At 49.3% G+C, this 23455-nt stretch overlaps 1 protein-coding gene across 6 annotated transcripts in view; it reads left to right on the top strand.

The window, feature by feature from the left end:
* Positions 1–23455, top strand: part of LOC144158379 (uncharacterized) — a 156409-nt gene that overhangs the window by 38210 nt on the left and 94744 nt on the right. For 5 of the 6 annotated variants that reach the window (XR_013320043.1, XM_077689244.1, XM_077689243.1 and 2 more), the window contains one exon: positions 6465–6644. The exons of the other annotated variant lie outside the window; for it this stretch is intronic. Coding sequence is in view for 4 of the 5 variants with exons in the window: in XM_077689244.1 (XP_077545370.1) it covers positions 6465–6644 (180 nt within the window). In the remaining variant the exon portion in view is untranslated. The remainder of the gene's footprint in view (positions 1–6464; positions 6645–23455) is intronic. 6 annotated transcript variants of the gene reach the window in all.

Genomic DNA, 23455 nt, shown 5'->3' on the forward strand with positions numbered 1-23455 from the left:
GCACGAGGTCGTGGGTTCGATTCCCGGCCGCGGCGGTCGCTTTTCTGATGGAGGCGAAAAGCAAAAACGCCCGTGTGTACGAGATTTCGGCGCACGTTAAAGATCCCCAGGTGGTCAAAATTAATCCGGAGCCCTCCACTACGGCGCGTCTCATCGCCTTAGTTGCGTCGGCGCGTTAAACCCTACAATCAATCATTATCGGCCAACTAGTGCTAGTACCCGGTGATGCCGGGATGGGCCCAAGTACCAATGAATATAACACATAGATGTCCGGATCGGCCCAAATACCAATGAAAATAACACACGTTCATAGTTTCGCTACATGTCCTACTTTTAGTTCAACGCCGAGTTGCATAATATTGGCCGCCTGTTGTCAATACATGGTCTCCTAACATAGGCTTGTGGCTAAAGGAAGGCATTGCGTTGCGGGCCGACACGTTGCATCGCTTGAACTGTCACCTCAGGCAGGTTTCCAACAACTGTTATGAGACGTTCGGGAGAGTTGTGGTAATGTTCCGGAATCGGTGTTTGTTTCCGTCTGCACGGACAAGTCAGGTGTTCCAGCGAACGTGAGCTGTCTGAAAAGACTAAAGTTGCCAACAGAAGTGGCCTCACCTTCTATACAACCTCTTAACTGAAGTACTATGGCATAACGACACCACAATCCCTGGCATTCTCACCAAAACTATTCTGATACCTCGACTCAAGAACTACAAGTCGTCAAGACTATAGTGGTCTCCGTCGAAAACGCACAGGCAAATGAATCCAAGTGCGGTGCAGTCTTTTACTCAAACAAGAATGTCAATGCCGTCAACACTGTGACTGCGCGGTTGATATGTGTTTTCGGTACAAGGAATGCGCTTCCGAAGGAAACTTCGGATACGCTTCAAGGCCAGAACACATGAAGCGAATATGCGACGAAAAGAGGACGAACAACGCCCGGCGGCGCGCGCCCGCCGCGCGGCGGCGGAAAAAAAAATACATTCGCCGCCGCCGATCTAGTAGGGTCAGAAAATCTCTTTGACGGTAGAGCGGGGGTGAGCGGCAAACCGTAAGAACCAATCAGGTCTCCCGAATTCCCCTGTATGGCGTATGGCCTGTACAGGCCGCTGCAGACGGCAGAATTATAAGAGTATGATAGTCGTACGCGTCGCGCGCCTCCTCGAGCTAAAAATACGTACTGTAAATTTGAGATCAATTGAGCGAGGCAGTGTTACAAGAAGTGAAGTCAGCGCTTTTCTGATGCTCAAGCCGCAAGAGCAAGACGGTCCCGTCCCAACTACCATGGCTTGTGCAGCCGAGCTAGGCATGTACGATAGCTTTTATTCGGTTAAATTACGGCGATGTTACTACATAACTAGTATTAACACCAACTTGAGGCCCGTCTGCAAGATCAGCGTGTGAGGGACAGGTGATATCGAAGCGAGGGCCTTTGAAATACAGCAAAATGGTAAAAGCAGCCAGCAGCACCAATTCAGAGCCCAGCTTCACATAATCTTATGATGATGGGTGAGTGCGCTTGGTTTCCCTTTTCTAGGGGGTGATGACGTGCATTTACCAAAAAGGACTAATCAACCTATGTTTTATACTCTTGGTTTAATACTAGCGCTGGTAAGGGCAGGCACATAAAACATTTGAGGCACAAAATACGTTTTTTCTATTACAAGTGGTAACTTGCCTAGGCAAAATTCCCCTCTCTGCTTTTCGTACACCAGCATTGTAATTTTTTTCGTCGCCTCGACTGCCTTGAAGTTAACTTCCTTGATGGTACTGTTCAATCTTAGGGCTTCTCGAAGCAGAATATTTCCCTCATGTTGATTTCGATAGATACCCTCGCATTCTAACGCTATGTGGGGCATAGTTTGTTTTTCTTTTTCGCAGACCTCGTATACCCCATCATTTTGTGAATACTTCCCCACAAAGCTCTTAGTTCAGAAGCAACCTGCTCTAGCCTCAAAAAGCAAAACACTTTCATGGGAATTTACGTAGAAATTTTTTATTCTGTTGGCTAATATCTCGGCCCTGTACATCTCTAACAACGTTCTGGCTTCCATTTTGTCTGTAAATTTATACGTTTCTATCTGCCTGCCTCGTTTTTGGTTACCTTGTCTGTTTTAGCTTCTCCACTGTTCTTTCCGTATTTCATCGTTAGCCTTCTAGTCTACTTTAACCACTGCATGTCCACGCTTTTGAAACATAGGTACCTAACACCTTAGCTGCCCACCTTCGTTGATCCATTCTTCTCCACCTCCTCTCAAAACATATTTTACTGTGCCCTTCTAGAACTTCAAATGACGCCTAGCCTATATATATCTGCCCTGCTTCGTTAGTTCTTTTCCCATGCACGCCTAAAGTCCTGAATACATGGAACGAACTTTCACGACGAAGTTCGCCCGGCGGAAAATCCACCGCGGCGCAGCGCCGAGTGTTCGTCGGGCTGCGCTACACGGGGCGAAGACACGGCGTCCGCCGCTGCCTCGCCGCTGGTTGTTGTCAGTGTGGCTAGATGAGGCGAATGCAGCGAAATGAAGCGCATCACAAGCAAAAAGCTCTCGGTACCACTACAACTTTTTGTAAAATTATAGAACACTTCAAAAAAGCGTAAGATTATTGTTTAAAAATAGTTTAGAATTTTGTTGTTGTGTTGTAGATATGCATGTGCCGCCGCAGTTGAAAGAAAGCGGCGATCTGAATGTGGTCTGGCTACACTGGGCGAGAATCGTCTGCACTTTATCGTTTGCTCCAGCTACGCGGGAAGCTTTTGGCACTACCTCCGCTGAATGGTTACGGTCATTGAATTCTATTGGGGCTGCTTTCCACGACGACAGTGTACCAAGCGCGCGACCGGCGTGAACGGTGAACATCACGCCCAGCAGACGACGCAGACAAGCGGAGCAGTCGGAAATGGGGCGAGCGGCGAGACCTCCTGATTGGTTAGTTTTGGTACGCTGTTTGTTTGCCGCTTCCGGTGCCGTCGACGCCGGGCGAACTTATCTGTTCTCGGCAGATCGGTGGCAGACGACGTTTTTTCAACCTCCGCGCGTCGGGCGGACGTCGGCGGGCGTTGTTCGTCGACTTTTTGTCGAATATTCGCTCCATGTATTCCGGCCTTAAGGCTAAACGGCCTACTGTTCTCTGGTTCGTTTGAAGGTCTGATCGGACGTCTGATTTTAAGCAGACTACAGTATTCGCCAAAGTTCACGATATTCCGCGTGCCCAGCGCCCCTCCTCATATAGTTGTGAGACTAAAAATCTACCTTCAAGGATTAGGCAGCACAAAAAATGAAGTCAGCAAACAGAACAGAGAAAATCGCGCCGTCGCCGAGCGCAGCTGCAACGCAGCCGACCACAAAATTGACTTCGCCGGAACGACCATCCTGGGGAAGCGACGAACTAGAAGAGGCTTTTACTTGAGTTGTGGGCATATCCAAGCACGCTTCACAGAGCCTTAATCACTCTCTTGGAACGCTTCGGTCTGTGTGCACACGCGGGCTGCATTCCGCAGCGAGGGGCTTTGTGAGAGACCGAACGCGCTGAAAGGCTATGAGATGCCGCAGAACTGTGGCCACACTCACTTCGGAGGAAGGAGTTCAGCAGGCTCCGAAACATCTTGTTATCCATTCTCTACGACATGTGAGAGTTTGCAAATATGTTTCTCAATAGGTCAGTTGACGAGTTGGTGATTTTATTTTCTCGTGTATACGTTCCTTCGGCTCCGTTCTTACGCTTTCTTGATAGTGGCGGATTTGAGCCCACTCAGTGGGACGCCATATATTATGGGAGGCTTCCGTAGTAGCCACGTTTCGGTAGGATTGCGATTCAGTGGCATGCGGCCAAGGACTACGCAGGTTTTTTCAACGAACAAAAGCTCATCGGAGGAAGCTTGTGCTCTCCTATGAAGTCCAAAAATACGCAAACCACGAAAGTGCTGCAGATGTCAGTGAATCGAATGCCGCGGCGATTTTCCTGCGAGAATGTATTTTCCTGTGTGATTATTTCTGGAACCTTCATATTAGATCTTGAACTGTCACGATCAAATACGAATAATACAGTTCAGCAAAGAGAGGGCGAAAGAAACTCCTTATCAAACACGCTAGTCTCGACGGCATACAAAAAAACCAGAAGTGTACACCCACTTCGCTTAGAACATAAATAGGAGAGCCGGGCGCAGCCATAATCTTGCAAAATGCACAAAATTATACAAAACGAAAGGCTTGTCTTGCGCCAAAAGGATCCCTCGTGGTATGAAGCGCTTCGCAGGAACTGTTTTTTTTTTACGGGAGCTGAATGCCTGCTTTTTCGCAGCAGAGATGCTTAGTCTGGCAGATGTCCGTGTGGCGCAAAAAAACACCTCGAAGCCTCAAGTAAAAAATGCGGTTAGGGAGGTCCGGGAATCGAACCCGGGACCTTCATGCTATGAAAACGGCCACATAATACTGGGCCACACCTAAGGCCAGAGGGGCACGAGGTCAGCAGCAGTGAGGAATAATAACATGCGCAGCCAGTTCGAAAGAAAAGACAACGGGTTCTGTGGTCGGACTCAGACGTTGGTGCCTCGCCTAATGAAACCAGCGTCTATCTGATTGAGTAATCATCCCATTCTATGCGCACAGCATTTTCATATGGGTTTGGAGAGCTGGCGTTGGCTTTAAACTTGGCCGTGGGAGCTAGCTCGTGCTAACGTGCTAACCTTCCGCGGAAGTTCAGAAATATACATCAGGTGACAATATATGGAGCGGAAACTTGGCACCTTACTAAACAACCTAACGGAAGCTACGTCGGATCAACTAGCCGTGGAACGACTACTGATCTGAGTAATACTTACAGGCAGGAAACGGGCTGCCCCGATTAGCAAACAAACTAGAGTGACTGATAATATAGTTAAAATAAATGAAATCCAAAGGACTTTAGATGGCCACGTACTAAGGCCAAATTACATTTGGTAGACTACGAGCGTGAGATAGTGGAGAATAAACTGGACCGACGCTCAATGCTTAGTCTCAACGGGAGCGGTCTTCGTCTTGCCGTGGACCTAGTGAGCTGTCTATGATGAGGATGATGAACAGCCGGCTCTCCGACAAAAGAAGAGGGTCCACCGGCTCTTCAGTTTCGCCAGCAATGCACCACTCGTGCAAGTGGCGCCATTTATTTTACTAATGAGCAGTGTAGGGCTTTCGCCTTCAAAGTAGATTTCAAGTTGCTTATTTGAGCATGTAATTCTGTTTTTCCGAATTTAGGGGAAGTACATTATTTTGAAGAGCGCATGCCATGGGGGCGTTAAAGGAGAGTACCAGACCACGGAGCAAAGCCGGTATATTTCCGAACGCAATGGGCTCTTCTGCTGACGCCAGGGGCATGCCAGCCCTCGGGGTGGGTGAGCGCGCTCATCGGCCTACGTCACGCTGTGGCCGCTGAAACTCTGGCTTTCCGCTACAGGGCTCCCCAAAACAGGAGCCTGTGCGACGCTCTGTTCAACAGGTGGCCAGCGTACAATACGGTAGCGCTGCTGTTCCGCAATGATGTAAAAAATCGTACGGTTGTGGTCGGTGGAGGTGGTGTATACAGGCTCCAGGCTCTCCAGTGTTATGGTGTCGTGAAAGCCTGTGCGTTCGATGATGTACGTCGACAAGTGTCACACCAGCGCCACGAAAGGACCAACGTGGAGTGGCTGCAAAGTGTTCCGCACAGGCTCGTACCACAAAAACACATGTGCTGCCTGTTCAAGGCTTAGAAGCACATAAGGTGCTCCGGGTTTTCACTCCCGTTAGGCTGTGGACGGAGGTGGACCAGAATCAATCGCAGAGACTTGGTGTACTCCGCGGAGGAAGTAGTATGAAACGGTACTTCAAAATATTTGCGTGGTAGGCAAAGCTGGGTGCCACCAAACGAGTTCAGCCTTATAATAGGTGAGGTCACTTGAAGGCGCTGCATATGCCCACAAGTGTGAGGCAAGCATTGGACCTTTGTGTTGGGCAGTCGTGTACAGCGAGCGTGGCCTTCAGTTGTCTGTGAAAACTTGTTTGGGGCCTGTACGCTTCATGTTGCAAACAAGTCGTCCCGAGAACCAACAGTAGCTCCGCAAAGAACGTCAACGTGAACTACCGCCCGCGTATGATGACTATGAATGTTGAATATTTGAAGCGCCCTTCCCACGTTCACACGAATGCTAACGCTACATAGATTCAAACCTGCCGTCCTGCATTATGTAATTGTTCGTTAAAAATGATAATTTGTGATAATGTGAAAGGGTTCTATAACTGTTCCTAAACAATTCCTGGTTATCTAGCTGTCCTTACAGAATATCCAGCTCTATTATTCAGCGGCGTTGACAGCGCTCTTTCCAAAAAAATGGCATCAATTGAAATAGCTTGTTCGTAAGTAAACGCTCATTTTTGTTTTGATTTTGCGTATACTTTGAACCCCGCATTTGCCTATTCCCATCTCAGTGGTAATTTTGAATGCAGGGGAAACGAAAGAAGAAGCTCGACCTCATTTGGGAGGACTTCAGCACGCTGAGGGCTTTCCTGAAAACGTTCGGCGATGACGTGGGAAGGTTTGCAAGGGAGTGTAAACTTCACGCAGCGGTCTTCAGCGAAAACTTCGAATCAGTCGAGATTGTGGGAACTAACGCAGCCGTCATCAAAGTAAGTTTTTCTGAAATTCCTGGAATTTATAAATATTTTACTGACTGAACTTTAGAATTTAACAGACTGCTTTACGATTCTTTGATAAGCACCTAATTAACATTTATGGGCGAAGAAGGGAAAAAATTGTTTGCCTTTCCAGTGTCATCTGCAGCATTGGGCTTGTTAGCTCCGATGGTGCGCTTCAAAGAATCTTAGAGTATTCAGCAATGCTGTCAAATAGAAATGCTAGAACGACTAGAACTTGTGAAAGCCACGCACAAAACCACGTGCCTGTACTCTTGTGCGCTACCTGAAAGTAGGGTGCCGGATCGGGGATACACCGGACCCAGCAAAAATGCTTCATTTTCGGTGGTTTCTCAGCATGGGGATGTAAAAATACGACAAGCTGTACCATTCAAATTTAGAGTGAAACATACAAAAACCCACATACAAACATATTGTTACGTGGTGGAAGAACAGATAAGACAAACCATGATTAAGGACGATTAGCGATCAATGTACATTATTTACAAACCAGCCAGCGTCACGGTCGTAGTACGGTTATTTGGTATTCTCTAATCACGTGCCCACAGCTAAAGGGGGGGGGGATTGGCCAATAAGCTGCCTCTAAGGATTAGGATGAAGAAAAGGCAGAAGGAAAGAGAGAAATATAAATTATTGAACTTATCGGAAGAGTCACAAAACATGCAGAAACTTAGACCAGTTCGCTCTCGTGGGCTTGGACGGCAGTGCCATTTAATTTGTTTTTCTCCCTTGCTGTTAGCTGCGAGAGCACCGAAAAAACCAGCTTTCTTCTTGTAGTTCTGCTTCCACAAAACTGAAGAGGCAGGCCTAGGCGTGTGCTTACATAATATCGATGCGAATGATCAAGGAACAAAGGTATACACACTCACGCGCAAAATATGATCTATAGTGTGTGCTCAAGGCAACTGATTGATAGCCTTAACGACAAGTGTCTTGCTAGCTGGCTGCCTAGCTTATGGGCTTAGTAAGAGTCCGGTTGGGTGAATGAGTCGGAATCGCAGATAAGTAGAACGGCAGTTTCCTCGTTACACGTGTCCACTAGGGTGTTTTTTCAGAAGATGGGAGCTTTGCTGAACTAATGTGTCCCCTTTACAAAAAGGTAGGAGATGGAGGAGGAATAAACATCCCTGTAAAGCAGTTCGCCTTGGGGAAGAGTCCTTATTTCAGGACCCCTTGAGAACGTCCGGCTTGTTGAGCCCTCTTCACCAGCCAAAGCTGTTCGTCAGGGTTCGAGCTGGACAGTGCTCTCTCCCAGTGCTCAGGGGAGGGGAAGAGTAGGAGAGCAGGTTGGGGTTCTTATCGCAGCCCACACAGTAGCATAAAGTGCACCCGGAGCCTCACAGAAGCGGCATTCAAAGGAGTCGAGTGTGGGGTCCTGAATATGGGCTGAGGCTCTAGTTGGGTGGGGAAAGGTGTTGGTTTGGATGCCTCGAAGGTGGTGTTCTTGCTCTTTTGTGAGGTAAATTACGAACGTAAAAATGATAGAATTGTCCGTGCCACTTGAAAGCTCAACCCGATGACACACAAGTAGAACAGGTACGTGCAGGCCTCGCAGAATTCTGATTCCACGGAAGCTGTGACATGTAGCAGCCAGCTTCTTCTCTCAATTAAATTATGCCATAAGACAGAAACAAAATTCGGAGATAGCGGCAAAAGCACAGTTTATCCATTAGAAGATTATCTATATATCTTCTGTCGAATGAAGACCAACCCAAAGTAAAGAAACAGTTAGGGTACCGTTGTCACAAATCCACCCTTGCCCGCTCGCTCAAACAATGGAGGGAGCGGCAACAGTTATTTATACTGGCAGGGCGGCCCGTGCGTGTGCACGTATTCCAGAGTTGCTGGAGTAAATAAGAGGGTACATGGGTGCACGAGTACATTTTAAACAAAATACGTTTTCTGCATGCAAAGACGGAGAGATTACATGGGGACAGACAGCACTTGACGACAAAAAAAAGAAAAACCTTTATGCGCCCGTCGACTTTATGTGCGCCGGCACCACTTCGGGGATACCGTACAACGTGCGCACGTGTGCGCTGGGTGGCTAGCGCACGGCGTTAACTAGACAACCAAAAACTAAAAAAAAAACAAATACACAATGGGGCAATACAAATCACACTCTCAGGGGAGGCTAACATCCTACCCTGAGAAACGAGCATAGAAAAAACATAGCAGGTGCGAAAGATGTACGCGACACAGGAAAAACAAGAAGGAGGCATACGTCTTAACCCTAGGCGTGGCTATGGGCAACCGCGGGCGGAGAGTCACCGAAGACGGAAATGACGGAAAGTAACGGCGAAGTCAAGTCGGCTTCGCCGGGCAGCCGCTCACGTTTTTCAGGGAGCCGGGGTGTGGAGTCTGGTCGGCCTTGAGACCGCCGGCGACGAGGCGAACTCGATCCCGTAGATGAGGCGGTGGTTATTAAGCCGCGGGCATACCGACGGACTTCGCTAAAGCCACGTCACCCCCGGACCCTTTTCAGCGTCTTGCACGTTGAAAACTCTCCAGCCGACTGCCCCAAGATCCCGCTCGCACCCCCTAAAATAAACTTCACCCGATCCCACGACTGTCCCGCACCTTCGTTCCCTCTTTGCTTGGGCCCCCGCCTCCACGTAGCATCTTCGAGTGCGGGGCCGGTCGCGTAATTGTGACATCGCCTTCCCGGAATCGGAGACGCCTCGAGCGAGCCGAACTTCCGTGACCCGGCAACGTGCCCTCTTCGGCGCAGAGACAACAAAAGGTAGGAGAAAAAAAACCAGACCCGGGAAAAGTGGACGGGATGATTCAGGTGCCGAAGCGCGACGAAAAATGGCGGTGCCCTGCTGGGGAAGCCGTCATGTCGGCCTGGCTGACCTTTTGGGACACCTCTCCCCCCTAAGGAATATTCTACCAGAATATTTTAACTCACACAAATGACAGGCCACACTCCCTACACAGTGCTCTAAACAGGCCAGACACTGAACAGGTAACAAGAAAAAGAAACAAAAAGTCCGCAACGACAGTCAGTGTTCCTGTGGTTGCACAGCCCCGATGCATCGTAGCAACGCGCACTAACGGACCCGACCACAGTCACACCAGAGCACTTTTAGTCGGCTGTACTGCGCACATTCACGCGCCCTCACCTCGCACACGGAACCGTTCCAGGTTTTCCCGCACCATTGGTCCTCACCACTGACACACCCTAGGTCCACGTATGCGAATACCCGCAAAACGAGAAACATCGCACACTTCGTGCTCGAGAAAATCCAGGAAACAACGCATCCTCCGCTAAAGCACGTGCTCTCCACTACTTAGGAAGAGAATGGACGCGCACAACACCCGAAAATACATCCATGTACACACCAAAAACAGTATTCACCCGACGCCGAATTTTGATTCTCGTGCTTTGAGGACACAAGCTGCATCACGCTCTGAAACAAAAAAAAAACTGCAGTACACCCAAACATGAAAAATGTGTTTGACTAACCAAACACTCACTACAGTAAGCAAGCTGTCTCTGCATGCTCGGTCATAGTACACTTCCCGGCAAACGGTTCACGTGACCAGTCCTCCGAGGGGGTACAACGCAAAAATCGCCCAGATGATTCCTGAACCCCAAGTACGACTGCGTTTCCAGCATGACAGACAGTGAAAGGCCCTTATCGCTTTCTCTCTCTCCCGCGGGAGTCTCCACTTCGCGAGTGCTGGCCCCGCGTGCCGCGTGCATATCGAGCATCGCTCTCTCACGCGCATGTACCAAATGGTAGTGAAAACCTTCGGTTGCCAGAAAATACCTGAAAATAATCCGCACCTGGCCACTCCGACGAAAGCTCGCTGCCTCAGCTCACTCTCTTCTACCACGTTTCTGACTATTACGGTCTTCTATTTTGCCCTCTGGCTGAGACTTTCGTTGGCTCGTTAACTGCGCCTCAGTCTTGTTTCTCTCGAGCACCGGCTCGAACTCTCTTTGGCTTCTTGACTGCACCTCACAGTCTTCAATGTCGAGCCACAGCTCAAACTCTTCTTGTCTTCTTGACTGCTTCCCACCGTTTTCTCTCGATGTCTCCATCCCAAACAAGTCTTGGTTGCATATCTGCGGATCCTGTTCCAACTCTATCTCCTTTATTTGACTCGCAAGTTCTGCCTCTTCCTTCTCCCTTTGCTCTCTTTCTTTCACCTCTGCAGATCGTTTCCTCTCCTCCTCTTCGTTTTCCTCCCCGCAAATTTGCCTTTGCCGCTCGAGCACATCCTTGTCCCCACGTGGCGCCGAGGCCGAGCTCCTTTCTCCACTCTATGTCCAATAGTTTCTCTTCGTCGCTAGTCTGTCGCCCCTCGTACTCGTAATCCTTCGCTCTCCAATCGCGCCTACGCGCGATTTCGCTATCTAACTATGCCAGCAAGAACACTCCCTTCAAATCAAACAATTGTCCCATGGAGAGCAAGCTGTCTACCCTTGCCGGTGCCATGATAACAACCTTTCTTTGACTCTCCAGTTAGGCCTCTCTTGCCCCTCAATTTTCTCTGCTCAATCTGTGGAGAACTATTTCCCTGCTCCTGTGCGCACTCTTCCACGAATCTCTGCCTCTCCTGCTGGAGCCCATTCGTGTCACCCTTGATATATATTCCGAGCTCTTTCTCCCATTCCTGCTCTATCCAAAAATCTAGCTCCCTATTGGATAACTTCTCTTCGGTGATAACCTGCCGTCCCTCGTACTCGTAATCCTCATCACGCCACCTGCGCACACATGCTACTTTGCTATCCCACCATGCCCGTAAGTACACTCCCTTCAAGTGCAACAACGGTCTAGGGAGAGCAACCTGTCCAACTATGCCTGCGCCATGTGGACCAAAACAACGCACGGAGTCCGCGGCTACTTCAGCTACGAATGAACCTCTCGGGCCCCAGCAACATCGGGACGTGGCCGACCACTCCTGTCCAGGACGCGACTTATTGTCACAAACCCCGCTTGCCCGCTCGCGCAAACAAAGGAGGGCGCGACAACCGTTATTTATATTGGCAGGGCGGCCGCCCCGTGCGTGTGCCGAAGCTGCTGGAAGGAATCATACGGTACACGGGTGCACGAGTACTTTTTAAACAAAATATTTGTACTGCATGCACACGATGGACAGATTACATGGGGACAGACAGCGCTTGACAAAAAGAGAAAGAAAAACCTTTACGCGCACATCGCCTTTGTGCGCTTAGGCACCAAGTGGGGGAGGCTGTCCAATGTGCGCACGTGCGCGCTGTGGGGCTAACGCTTGGCGTTAACAAGACAAGCCACAACTGAAACAACCAAATACACAAATGGGGGAATACAAATAACACTGTCTAAGGAGGCTTACATCTTCACCATAGGCAAGAGCATCAAAGAAAACATAGCCGGTACGAAAGCTAGGAGGAGGCATACGTCTTAAACCTAGCCGTGGCTATGGCTAACCATGTACGGAGAGTCACGGCGGGCAGAAAAGTCGGAAAGTCACGGCGAAGTCGCATCGGCTTCGCCGGGCAGCAGCTTACGTTTTCCAGGGATACGAGGTGCGGAGTCTGGTCGGCCTTCAATTCCGCGACGACGAGGCGAACTCCATTGCGTAGATGAGGCGTTGGTCGTTCCCCCACAGGCCTACCGATGGACTTAGCTAAAGCCACGTCACCCCCGGACTCTTCCCAGCGTCTTGCGCGTTGAAAAATCTCCAGCCGACTGCCCCAAGTTCCGTCTCGCACCCCCTTAAATAAACTTCACCCGATCGCCCGACTGTTCCGCACCTTTGTTCCCTCTTTCCCTGGGCCCCCGCCTTCACGCCACATCTGCAAGGGCGGGCTGCTCGCGTGATTGTGTCGTCGCCTTCTCGGAATTGGAGACGCGGCGAGCGACCCGAACCGCCGCTACCCCGCAACGTGCCCTCTTCGTAGCAGCGACAACGAAAGGCACAAGAAAACAAAACCGACACGGGAAAAGTACACGGGGTTACTCAGGTCCCGAAGCGCGACGAAAAGGGGCGGTCCCCTGCTGGGGAAGTCGTCATTTCAACCGCCTGAATGAAAAAATTGACGGCCTCGCCGGCGGTTTGTGACAACCAGGCACCATAAAGGAAGTTGTTGACAAGTAACACCCGGCAGTCTATCTTCATAGCACGTAAGCAGACTTAAGTGCTCCGAGAAATTGTTGGTTTCGTGTGAGTCCCAATGCTCACACTGTGCTACAAACCTACGGAGTAGGAAAAAACTCGCCGAAATTAAGACAATTGTCTACTAATGCGTAGAATTCTGATGCCGCGTTTCTAGAATGCGAGCTCTGTGCAGCCCATTTTTTTAGTTTTTTAAAGTTTTGTCTGACTAATTATCTCCATTTACGTTTTTATAACCATAACAGGTGGTTCTACAACGAACTCTGGATTTGTGTGGAAATACACGGCGCACGACGGTTCGCCTTTATCGCTATTTTTTATTTTTTCTATTTTATGGTTTTTCACAATTATGTTTACCAATTACCTCCACTTACGCTATTATAACAAATAAATGTGCAGCATGCGCAAATACTGCATTTTGGTGGGAATGCAGGGCGCTGCACGGTTCACCGTTGCAGTTATTTTTGATATTTTTCTTTTTTGAGGGTTTTCAAAATTTTGTTCTAGCATTTCCCTTCATTTAAGTTACTATAACGATTAAATGTGGAAATTCCACGAAATCTGCATTGTTGTTAAAATACCGGGGCTTACACGGCCTTGGGTGGGGGATTACTCGTCAAACAATGGTCTGCATAAAATAAACAAATGAAGGAATGGCTATCTTGGAGGGCAACCAACCTGTCTCCGCAACAAATAAATGAAAGGTCACCCGACATCTTTTCGGCGAACTCCTACGACCCACGCACCCTGGAAAAGAACAACTGTTGTTGATAACGCAGATTTAACTAGAAAAAAACTATAAAAGTTATATAAAGTTGAAGAATTCACTCAAATATATATTCCTGCCCTCACAAAAGGTGTTTTTCCTGGAAACATGCAGAAGGCGAAAGTAGCTTGATGCCTCAAGGATGAGAAAAAAATGAACCAGCTAATGGTACCAGCTAAAGGTAGCTAATGGCTAACACCGATTTCAGTCTTGCAAGTTTTTCGAAATATCCTGAGAAAAGTGTATGTAAGGAATATAATTTTTTTTTCTTAAAACAGAACCTGAGTGACCGACAACTGACTGCCAGTTCGGTCTTAGAAAGAAAAACGCTTTAGTGAAATTGCTGTATTAGGGCAGAAAGACATGGTGGTAGAAAATTTCGAAGCAAGGTTAGTTACGCTAGGCATATACCTAGAATTTAGCAAGGCCAGATTTGCCAGTTTTGCACGCCTTGTTATAAATTTCAAAACGACGATTTTTGAATGTGTCCTACATAATCATTCAGTCCTACTTATTGACGCGTTTTAATACGTAGAAGTAAAGTACCACAAATCCCCAATTAAACCTAGAAAAACAGGCGTCCCATAAGGAAGCATTTTCGGTCCTGTTTTTATAATTTACATAAGTGACATTACACGCATACACACATTTTAAGTTTTTTATACATGCGGATTATTTCACTCATTCTTCCTGGTGAAAACTTGGACGCTATACGTCTCGAGCGCTGCCAGTAGGGGCGCCACTGAAATTCCCTTGAGCGGCCCGTTTCGAACGCAGTCGTGGAAGTCTCCGGCCCGCTCACCACTGTCGCTGTTGCTTTTGCGCGACGTGCGAGACGTATATTTCCCATTTGTATACACTGGAAACACATGTTTGTGTGGCGCAGTCACTCTGTCCGCTGCTGTGGTGTATTTAGGAGAGTGTAAATGCTTCTGACGTGATTTTAGTGTGGTACACTCGGTCCGCATAAGTGTCAGGTATGTGTCACAGGCCGGCGTCGTGAAACCAGCAAACGCATTGGGCTGCTTAACCAGCCAGATTTGGGCAAATTCCCAAGGTGGAGTAAGTTTCTGTGAAGGAAAGTTTGATATCCACCTGAATGCAGCTGATTGCAATTCCACTGCACTGATATTTATTAACAGTATCTCCGTAAGCATGCGTTCGTTCACCTACTCATGCTACGGCTATACACAATAGATGCAAATCGGTTTCGTGTGCTTGCATAATCTAGCGGAACACTCAGACCTGACAGCACGCCAGTTACACTTCATATCACAGATATTGATCACTATCTTGAACAAGCCAATGTGGCATAAATTTCACGGACATTCTACGCAATAAGTACGATGGATAATGCATAATTATATGCGGGAGTCAGCACACGACAAAGCATTTACTGCTGGGTGGTCTTGTCGTGAGATGAAGCCTCGCAAATATTCATCATTTGCTAATATTCATCACATCACCACCTATATCGGCGTCCGCGACTAAACTCTTCCTCGAAACGACGTCATATGTCACAGGCAGGCTGCATAATCTAACACGAAAGTGAAATCAGAGGTCCTGATAAGAAACTCCACACTTCCAACGACACCTTTTATTGCTTGTTAACGTACTCACTGTATACTGCAAAAAATGTGTCAGCCGAGTGATCAGCTGTTTGTTAATTTTGAAAAATAAAATTAAAGTCAACGCGCAGCTTGTGTGTGATGACTAAAACGGTCATTCCTTGATTTCGCGCCGCATTTGTACACAGCTATAGTTAGCGCCGCCACCCCCCCATACCCCATCTTGAAAAATACGAGTGCATTTCGCTCAGGTTGGGCTAGTGAGTCCTACATTGCTGACGTTGAAACGAACGTCTCTAGCATTTCCGAAGCTCCCTTGTGTTTCTTTCATTCCCGCACGAGCTGTTCTCTCTCTTTCAGACTTTGCAGACGGTTTATTTCGCGCGGTTTCATCAACTATCCTTGTTCCATGCTATCAGGGGGGAGCACGCACACATTTAGCAACCCAGAGACTTGGAATATACTCAACATGTTCGCGTGGCCTCTGTTCCTATAAAAGCTTAAGTTACGGCAAGCAATTGGGTAATCACTTCCCCGAATCATATTTTTCTAAGAAGTGCATATTCGAAATAAAGCCGCAGTTGTTGTCGGCGTTGCAAAAAAAAACCAACCTCTCACTGTGCCAGTATCAGGTGTAAATGTGGCGACAATCGGATTCACTTGCGCCTGACGTATTCGTAGGTGACAGTAGAGATATGCTGAGCCGTCGCCGACGCCTGTAAGAGCGGCTAAGAAGCGCGCAGTACCGTGCCTCCGGATAGCTTCTGTTGGAGTTCGCGCGTTCTACTAAGCAGCAAATGGTTTTTTGACTGTCCTAAATGTACTATTTGAGAACTGACATCAAAATATAACAAAACTACGTTTGACGAAGAAAGGCAAAAAGAAGCAAAAAAAAAACCAAAATAGTGCATGAGCCGCTATCAGCTGCGCTGCGGTAATCCCGTACGCGCCGCGGAGCAACGGGGTCAAGCGGCGCAGCGATCGCGAAGGTCGAGGCGTATAGTGCCTGTCTCATGTTCTATATATTACGCAAATCAAGAGTGCTCCCGCATAACCTACGTAATGCTTTTTTTAATCAAAACTAAAAGATGTACTTTTTGGCCCTTTGGGTACGGCAGTGGTATTACCTGAACGCATTATTTTGAGCCCGTATAAAATAACTATGGCCAAGAGTATAAAAACATTTCATGTGATTTTTACTCAGCACATGTCGTGAACGAGTGTGCTAAATCATTGAGCTCCTAAGCACAAAAAGACCATGGTATTATGCATAGATGTCGTCATTTCTTACCCACTGGCCAAAAGCAACATTATATCAGGCGCTGTTTCACTTACATCAAAACTACTGTGCATTAGTCAGGGCAAACACCACCTTGGAAAACGTACATAAACTAAAAATACTGCAAAAAGCATCTATTCGGGCAGTGAAAATGTTCCTTTTCAAACGCACACTAGAGAACTAATTTTAAAACGCCGAATAATAAAGGGTGAAAAGATATTGTCAGTTGGCCAAATACGACGCAGTTGTCTTCAAGGAAAACAGGTTAATTGAAGCGAACTTGCGCTCCCCTAACAACTCAAAGAATACAGTCGACCAAGCAGTAGTCAACAAAGTGACAAGCTCAGGCGAGGGTCAACGATTCGAATTCCGCGGCGTCTGCTCTGCAGGCTTTTACCTTTCGGCGCGAGTGTTTCTGAAATCCCCGATTTACATCCAGAACATTGTATTTCAGAGAAGAGTATTCTGGGCTACTGACGGTAAGACGAAACAGTCTCTTTTGTCTGATTGAGATAGCCCGTGCGGCATAAAAATAAAGAATGGAAGACGCGCTTCGCTTGGGACACAGATATCAGAGCCGGGCGTGGCCGGGCAATAAGATTGTAGGAACTTCTTCCTCTTCGTACATAGCAGAAGACGCTGATCATCATCATCTTCACCAGCACGGACCGAGCGGTGGCACGCGCTCGCGCTCCACGCGACCCTGTTCCATTAAAGCCCTCATTCTCATCAGACGTGCGCTCTCGGCTCTCTCTCGACAGCTTGGCAGCCGGAGGACCTCGAGGTTCATTACATGGTGCCGGAAACCCGGGATCTCGCGACAAGGCCTACCTCATCGACACCCGGAGCCGCGCAAGCCCTTTGAACCGACGCGGCGCCGGCGACCTTGGCCCCAGAATCCCCGGCCGCCAGCTGACTGCCATGGAACGGCTATTCCGACGTCGCCAGAGCCTCCGCTCTCAGCTGGACGGCGTAATTGCCGAAGCGGAAGCAGCGCTGCGAGGGCAGCCAGGACTTTCGGCGTCCGAGGTGAGCGTTCTGCTTGAGCGAATCGAAGCGCTCCACCAGCAGATCAGGAAGCTCGACGACCGTATTTTCGACGAAACGCCAGAAGACCTGCTGGATAATGAGACGTCGGACGCTGGGAGATACGGCGATAAGGTCGTGAACACGACAGCGACCCTGCGTTTTGAGCTGCAGAACGCCCTTGCATCCAGACTGCCCACACGACCGATGAGCTGCCCTACTCCGGCCACCAGCAAGTCTAAGCTGCCCCAGCTTGACTTAATCAAGTTTGACGGGAACCGGAAGAACTGGCAGCGTTTCTGGATGCAGTTTTCATCGGCTGTGCACAACAACAGCGAACTGAGCACTGCGGACAAATTTAACTATTTGAACACCCTTGTGACCGGAGCAGCCGCGTCAGCCATCTCTGGGCTTCAGGCCAGCGAGGAGTGCTACAAGGACGCAGTCGACATCCTGAAGAAGCGCTTCGGAGACGAAAGAATCATCGTCCAAGATCATCTCAGAAGCCTTCTGGACCTGAAACCGGTTTCGTCGTCGACCAACACACAGCAACTTCGACGTCTCTATGATCAGATACAGGTGCATGTACGAAGTCTGAAGGCCCTTGGCACCAGTCCCGCTAATTACTGCTTGATGCTACGGGAGGTTCTCTTTAGAACGCTACCGCCCGGCATGGTCTTGAAGTACCACGAACTCTTCAAGTCACCGACGTGTACTTCAACGACATTCAGCTCGACTCAAGCCGTAGTTGACCAACAGAACGAGACGGCACAACCCGAACAAGAACTCCAGCAGCTTCTCGACTTTTTCGACCATCAAGTTCGGTGTCGAGAAGCTGTGGAGCGTCAAACAGCTGTGACAACGCCGGACGTTGCCGTGACACCACACGAGCCACCTAGACAACAGAGGCTCCGAAACTTACACACCGTATCGGCTCTGCAAAACTCGGCGAACAACCCTCAACGGTGCTTGTTCTGCCAGTCCGTGAAGCATCGTTCCGAAGTTTGCGACAGCGACGAATGGAGCCTAAAACGGAAGAAGCAGCTGCTCATCAAGGAAGGTCGATGCTTCCGGTGCCTCAAGAAATGGCACATGGCGAAAGACTGCCGAGGCCGACTGCGGTGCGACAAGTGCCCCGAAGGCATGCCACTACCATGTGCGCGCCAGACGCCTCGAGCAGAAACGAAGTGACCTCTACGCCCGTTAGCCTAGCTTCTCGTCAAACTGGCACCATGGTCTTGCTTCAGACTTTGACCGCGACAGTCAAGGCTCTGCGTCATCGGGACGCTACCGGATCCTCTTTCACGGCGGAAGCCAACGCAGTTTTATTACTGCCGATGCGTCACAGAAACTAGGCTGCGAATTCCTGGACGAGGAGACTTTAACTGTGGGTGTATTTGGAGGCCAGAAAACGAGAAAAACAATGAGAAAAGTACGTCTCCTCATCGTTTCCGAAAACACAGAAAGGCCCGTGCACATCGAGGCCCTTGAAGTAGATGCTATATGCAACAAGCATATACCCGTGCCAGATGACCAAGTCATCAAGACGATGGAAGCAATGCGTTTAGACACGCGGGCACTCTGCGCACGAGGTTTCGAAGAAACCAAACTAACGATCCTGATTGGCTCGGACCACTACTGGGATCTGGTAACCGGCAACGTGAAGCCAGTGACGACGAAGCTCAAGGCAGTGGAAACGTTGCTAGGCTGGACTGTTCAAGCCCCCCTGCCGTTAGGAGCTAATGTCACGCACTGTGCTAACGTTGTCGTGCTACGAGCGTCCGTGGAAGCCAACGAGGTCTCGGAAGTCCTTAACCGTTTCTGGGACTTTGAAAGCATCGGCGTCAAGTGCGAGGACGAACGAAGTTCCGAAATCGATCTAGTCATTACCAAGTTTGAGGAAACAATCAAAAAGGCGAACGAACGGTACGATGTCGCGCTTCCGTGGAAACCAAGGGTTGATTTGGCGGATAACCTTGCTGTGGCAGCGAAGCGGCTGCAAATCCTAATGAAAAAACTAGGAAAAGACGCCAGCCTCATGGAGAGGTATGACGCTACCATTAGAACGTACCTGGAAGAAGGATCCGCTGAAAGGGTACCACCGACGGAAAACGTCCCTCGCGGGCGCTTGTATTACATGCCCCACCGAGCAGTGATCCGCGAAGACCGTTCTACGACGAAAGTGCGAATCGTGTTTGACGCATCATCCCATGAAAATGGTGCGAAGTCGCTTAACGAGAACTTGGAAGCTGGCCCGAACCTGAACCCCGACGTCGTGACCCTTCTACTGCGTTTCTGAAGGTACAAGGTAGCAATGACCGCTGACGTCGAGAAAGCATTTCTGCAGATTCTCCTACGTGAAGAAGACAAAGATGCTCTGAGATTTCTCTGGTTTAAGACATTTCCTCAAGCGGGTCGACCGTTACCAGAGCAGGAAATCTGGAGAATGACTCGCGTTCCTTTCGGGGCCACTTCAAGTCCTTTTTTGTTGACAGCTACATTGAAGCACCATTTTCGGCGATGCGAAAAGAAATATCCGTCGACAGCCCGTCTGCTTCAGGAATCCATGTACATGGATGACCTTCTCATTGGAGCTGATAACAGTGCAGAAGCCATCAAAATGCATGAGGAGATCGTTGAAATTTTTCGTGCTGCGTCCATGAATATCCGGAAGTGGGTGAGCAACGATCCGTATGTTGCTGCTTCTTTTGAAGAGAAAATAACTGCCCAGGAAAAGGTGCTTTGTCCTCCGTCAGGGACGACGAAAGTTCTAGGGATTTCATGGGACCCTGAAACGGACACGTTCTCCTTCAAGAACAACAGCCTTCTGCACTTCATACAGCAACACGAAGTGACAAAACGATTCGTTCTTCAAGCTATCGCAAGGGTGTATGACCCACTGGGTTTTCTATCGCCCTTCCTTATCAAAGCCAAGATCTTGCTGCAAGACATCTGGCGAGAAAACCTTGACTGGAAAGACCCCCTACCATATCGACTGCGAAGCATATGGCTCAAGTGGGCCGAAGAAGTAGCCCTACTGCACGATGTAGTCATCCCAAGATTTTTAGGCGCTGGAAGGGATGGCCAGAACCGCACATCCAACCTTCACGTCTTTGCAGACGCAAGCGAGTCGGCTTATGGAGCCGTGGTCTACCTAACCATTCACTATGCCAGCGGCAGTGCTCAGACAGTCCTTCTCTTTGCAAAGACGAGAGTTGCACCACTGAAAACGGTTACGCTAGCACGACTTGAATTGAAGTCGGCGATAATAGCGGCACGTATCTACAGCTACATTACGAAGAACTGCGAACTCGACATCGAAGAAGTTACGTTTTGGTCAGACTCGCAGATTGCCCTCTGCTGGATTAGAAAAGATCCGTCGACATGGAAAACATTCGTGCGGAACAGGGTGCAAGAGATCCGGAACCTGACGGATTACACACGTTGGCGCTTCTGTCCAGGAAGGGAAAACCCAGCCGACCTTCTGACAAGAGGCATCTCGGCTGACCTGCTAAAGCGATCGCACCTGTGGTGGCACGGTCCAGACTGGCTCACTGACCCAGATCTGTGGCCGGAAATAATTCCAGAAGGTGGACAACTAGACGCACCCGAGCAGGTGGCAAAGACCGGTGCTCACGCCGTGAATACGACTATTTTGGTACCACAGGTGATCGACACTGAACGCTTCAGCTCATTGTCCAAGTTACTCCGCGTCACAGCATGGGTACTTCGTTACGTGAAGAACCTGAAAAAAGAGGATAAAGTGACCGGGCCTCTGACCACCGAAGAAGTACAGCATGCGGAGCATTACCTCATTCGCGTGGAACAGCAGCTTCACTTTGATGTCGAGGCGAAGTGCATCGCAACCAAGAAACCTCTTCCGTCGCACAGTAAAATCAAGGAGTTGCGACTCTTAGTCGATGACGACGGTTTGTTGCGAGTTCGAGGGAGGGTGCTCGCCAGCGACACATACGGAGCCCAGGTCACCATACTCCTACCGAAGGACACGCACTTTACACATCTCATGATCCAGCACGCCCATGTGCAAGTCCTACATGGAGGAGTACGAGACACCCTGACCCAAGTTCGCGAAAGGTTCTGGATTCCACGCGCCCGACAACTAGTAAAAAAGACTATCGGACGCTGTTTCGTCTGTCAACGGCTGCAGTCCAAGACCATAGTGCAAGAGACACCTCCGCTCCCCAAAGACAGAACAACCGAAGCTTTTCCTTTCTCCGTAAGCGGGGTTGATTTTGCTGGGCCCTTGTACATCCAAAGCAGAGCTCAAGGACGGGCATATATTGTTCTGTTCACTTGTGCCGTCACAAGGGCTGTTCATCTAGAGCTCGTGGAAGACCTAACAGAAAACTTCATCTGCGCCTTGCGGAGGTTCGTGTCCCGACGGGGATTGTGTAAAACCCTCTACAGCGACAACGCACGAACTTTTGTGCGGGCTTCGAAAGAGCTTCAAAGGCTATGGAAAGCTATCAGACACCCCGATGTCCGTACATTTTTTACGACGTTTAGAATACAGTGGAAATTTATCTGCCCAAGTTCTCCTTGGTGGGGTGGTTTCTACGAGAGACTGATCCGATCTATCAAGATGTGCTTAAAGAAAATGTTGGGCAGGCGCCTAGTATGTTACACGGAATTGGAGACACTTTTAACCGAAGTGGAGGCTGTATTGAACTCTCGGCCCCTGACCTACGTATTTAACGACGTAAACGAACCGTGCCCACTATCTCCGTCAAGCTTTCTTGTGGGGAGGAGGTTTACGGCGTTGCCACCGTACGAAGCCGTGGAGAACCCCAACAAATCGGCTGACCAGCTGCGAATCCTTTGGCGGAAGAGAGAAGATGACCTAAAAGCGTTTTGGACCCGCTGGTCTAAGGAATATTTGAGTGAGCTCAAAAACGTTTCCGTCAACCAGGTCAAGGGGGTCGATTCATTGAAGGAAGGAAACGTGGTTCTCGTCAGCGAAAAGCAACGTCCAAGGCAGATGTGGACACTTGCAAGGATTCAAGAACTTCATCGCGGGGGTGATGGCAAAGTCCGTTCCTGCTCCTTACACTTGCCTTGTGGAAAGACAGTCGACCGTCCCGTTCAACTCTTATACCCCTTGGAAGCCAACTAGCGTCATCTGTCGGCGGGGGAGAATGTAGGAACTTCTTCCTCTTCGTACATAGCAGAAGACGCTTATCATCATCATCTTCACCAGCACGGACCGAGCGGTGGCACGCGCTCGCGCTCCACGCGACCCTGTTCCATTAAAGCCCTCATTCTCATCAGACGTGCGCTCTCGGCTCTCTCTCGACGGCTTGGCAGCCAGAGGACCTCGAGGTCCATTACAAAGATCAACCAATAAATAAACAAACCCATACATGGTTCGCGGCATTACCCCCTCTAAGAGTGCATCGACCCGATGCTATAACAAGAGGCAATGCCAACAAACAACTACAAAGTCCGTCATCTTGCATAGTCAGGTTTCAAACGAACCACGTGAACCACTCCGCGCTGCGTGTGTCGTCGTGATGTTCCGGAATCACTATCGGGGATAACCTCGTAGGTAAGTTCGCCGGCCCGTCGCAGAATCCGGTAGGGTATGAAATACCGTCGCAGAAGCATCTCACTGAGCCAGCGTCGTCGGATAGGATTCTAAACCCGAACACGATCCCCGGGGTGGTACTCGGCGTCTCGGCGTCGGAGGCTGCAGCGTCCAGCATCCACCAGCTGCTGGAGCGTTGTACGAACTCGAGTGAGCTGGCGGGCCTCCGCCGCACGCTGAAGGTATCTTTGGACGTTGGGGTGAGGTCGTCGTCTCCTACATGCGGAAGCATGGCGTCATGCATCGTAGTCTTCCGTAGACGAGCTCCAACGGCGTCATCTGCGTAGTTTCCTCGATTGCCGTGTTGTACGCAAACGGACATACGGGAGCACTTCGTCCCAAGTCTTATGTTCAACGTCGACGTCCATTGACCGCATATTTGCGATTGTCTTGTTCAGACGTTCTGTTAGTCCGTTCGTTCGGGAGTGG

Source organism: Haemaphysalis longicornis, unplaced genomic scaffold, assembly GCF_048455015.1.
Source record: "Haemaphysalis longicornis isolate Haplotype H1 unplaced genomic scaffold, Haemaphysalis longicornis Haplotype H1 scaffold_10, whole genome shotgun sequence".
Taxonomy (NCBI): Eukaryota; Metazoa; Arthropoda; class Arachnida; order Ixodida; family Ixodidae; genus Haemaphysalis; species Haemaphysalis longicornis.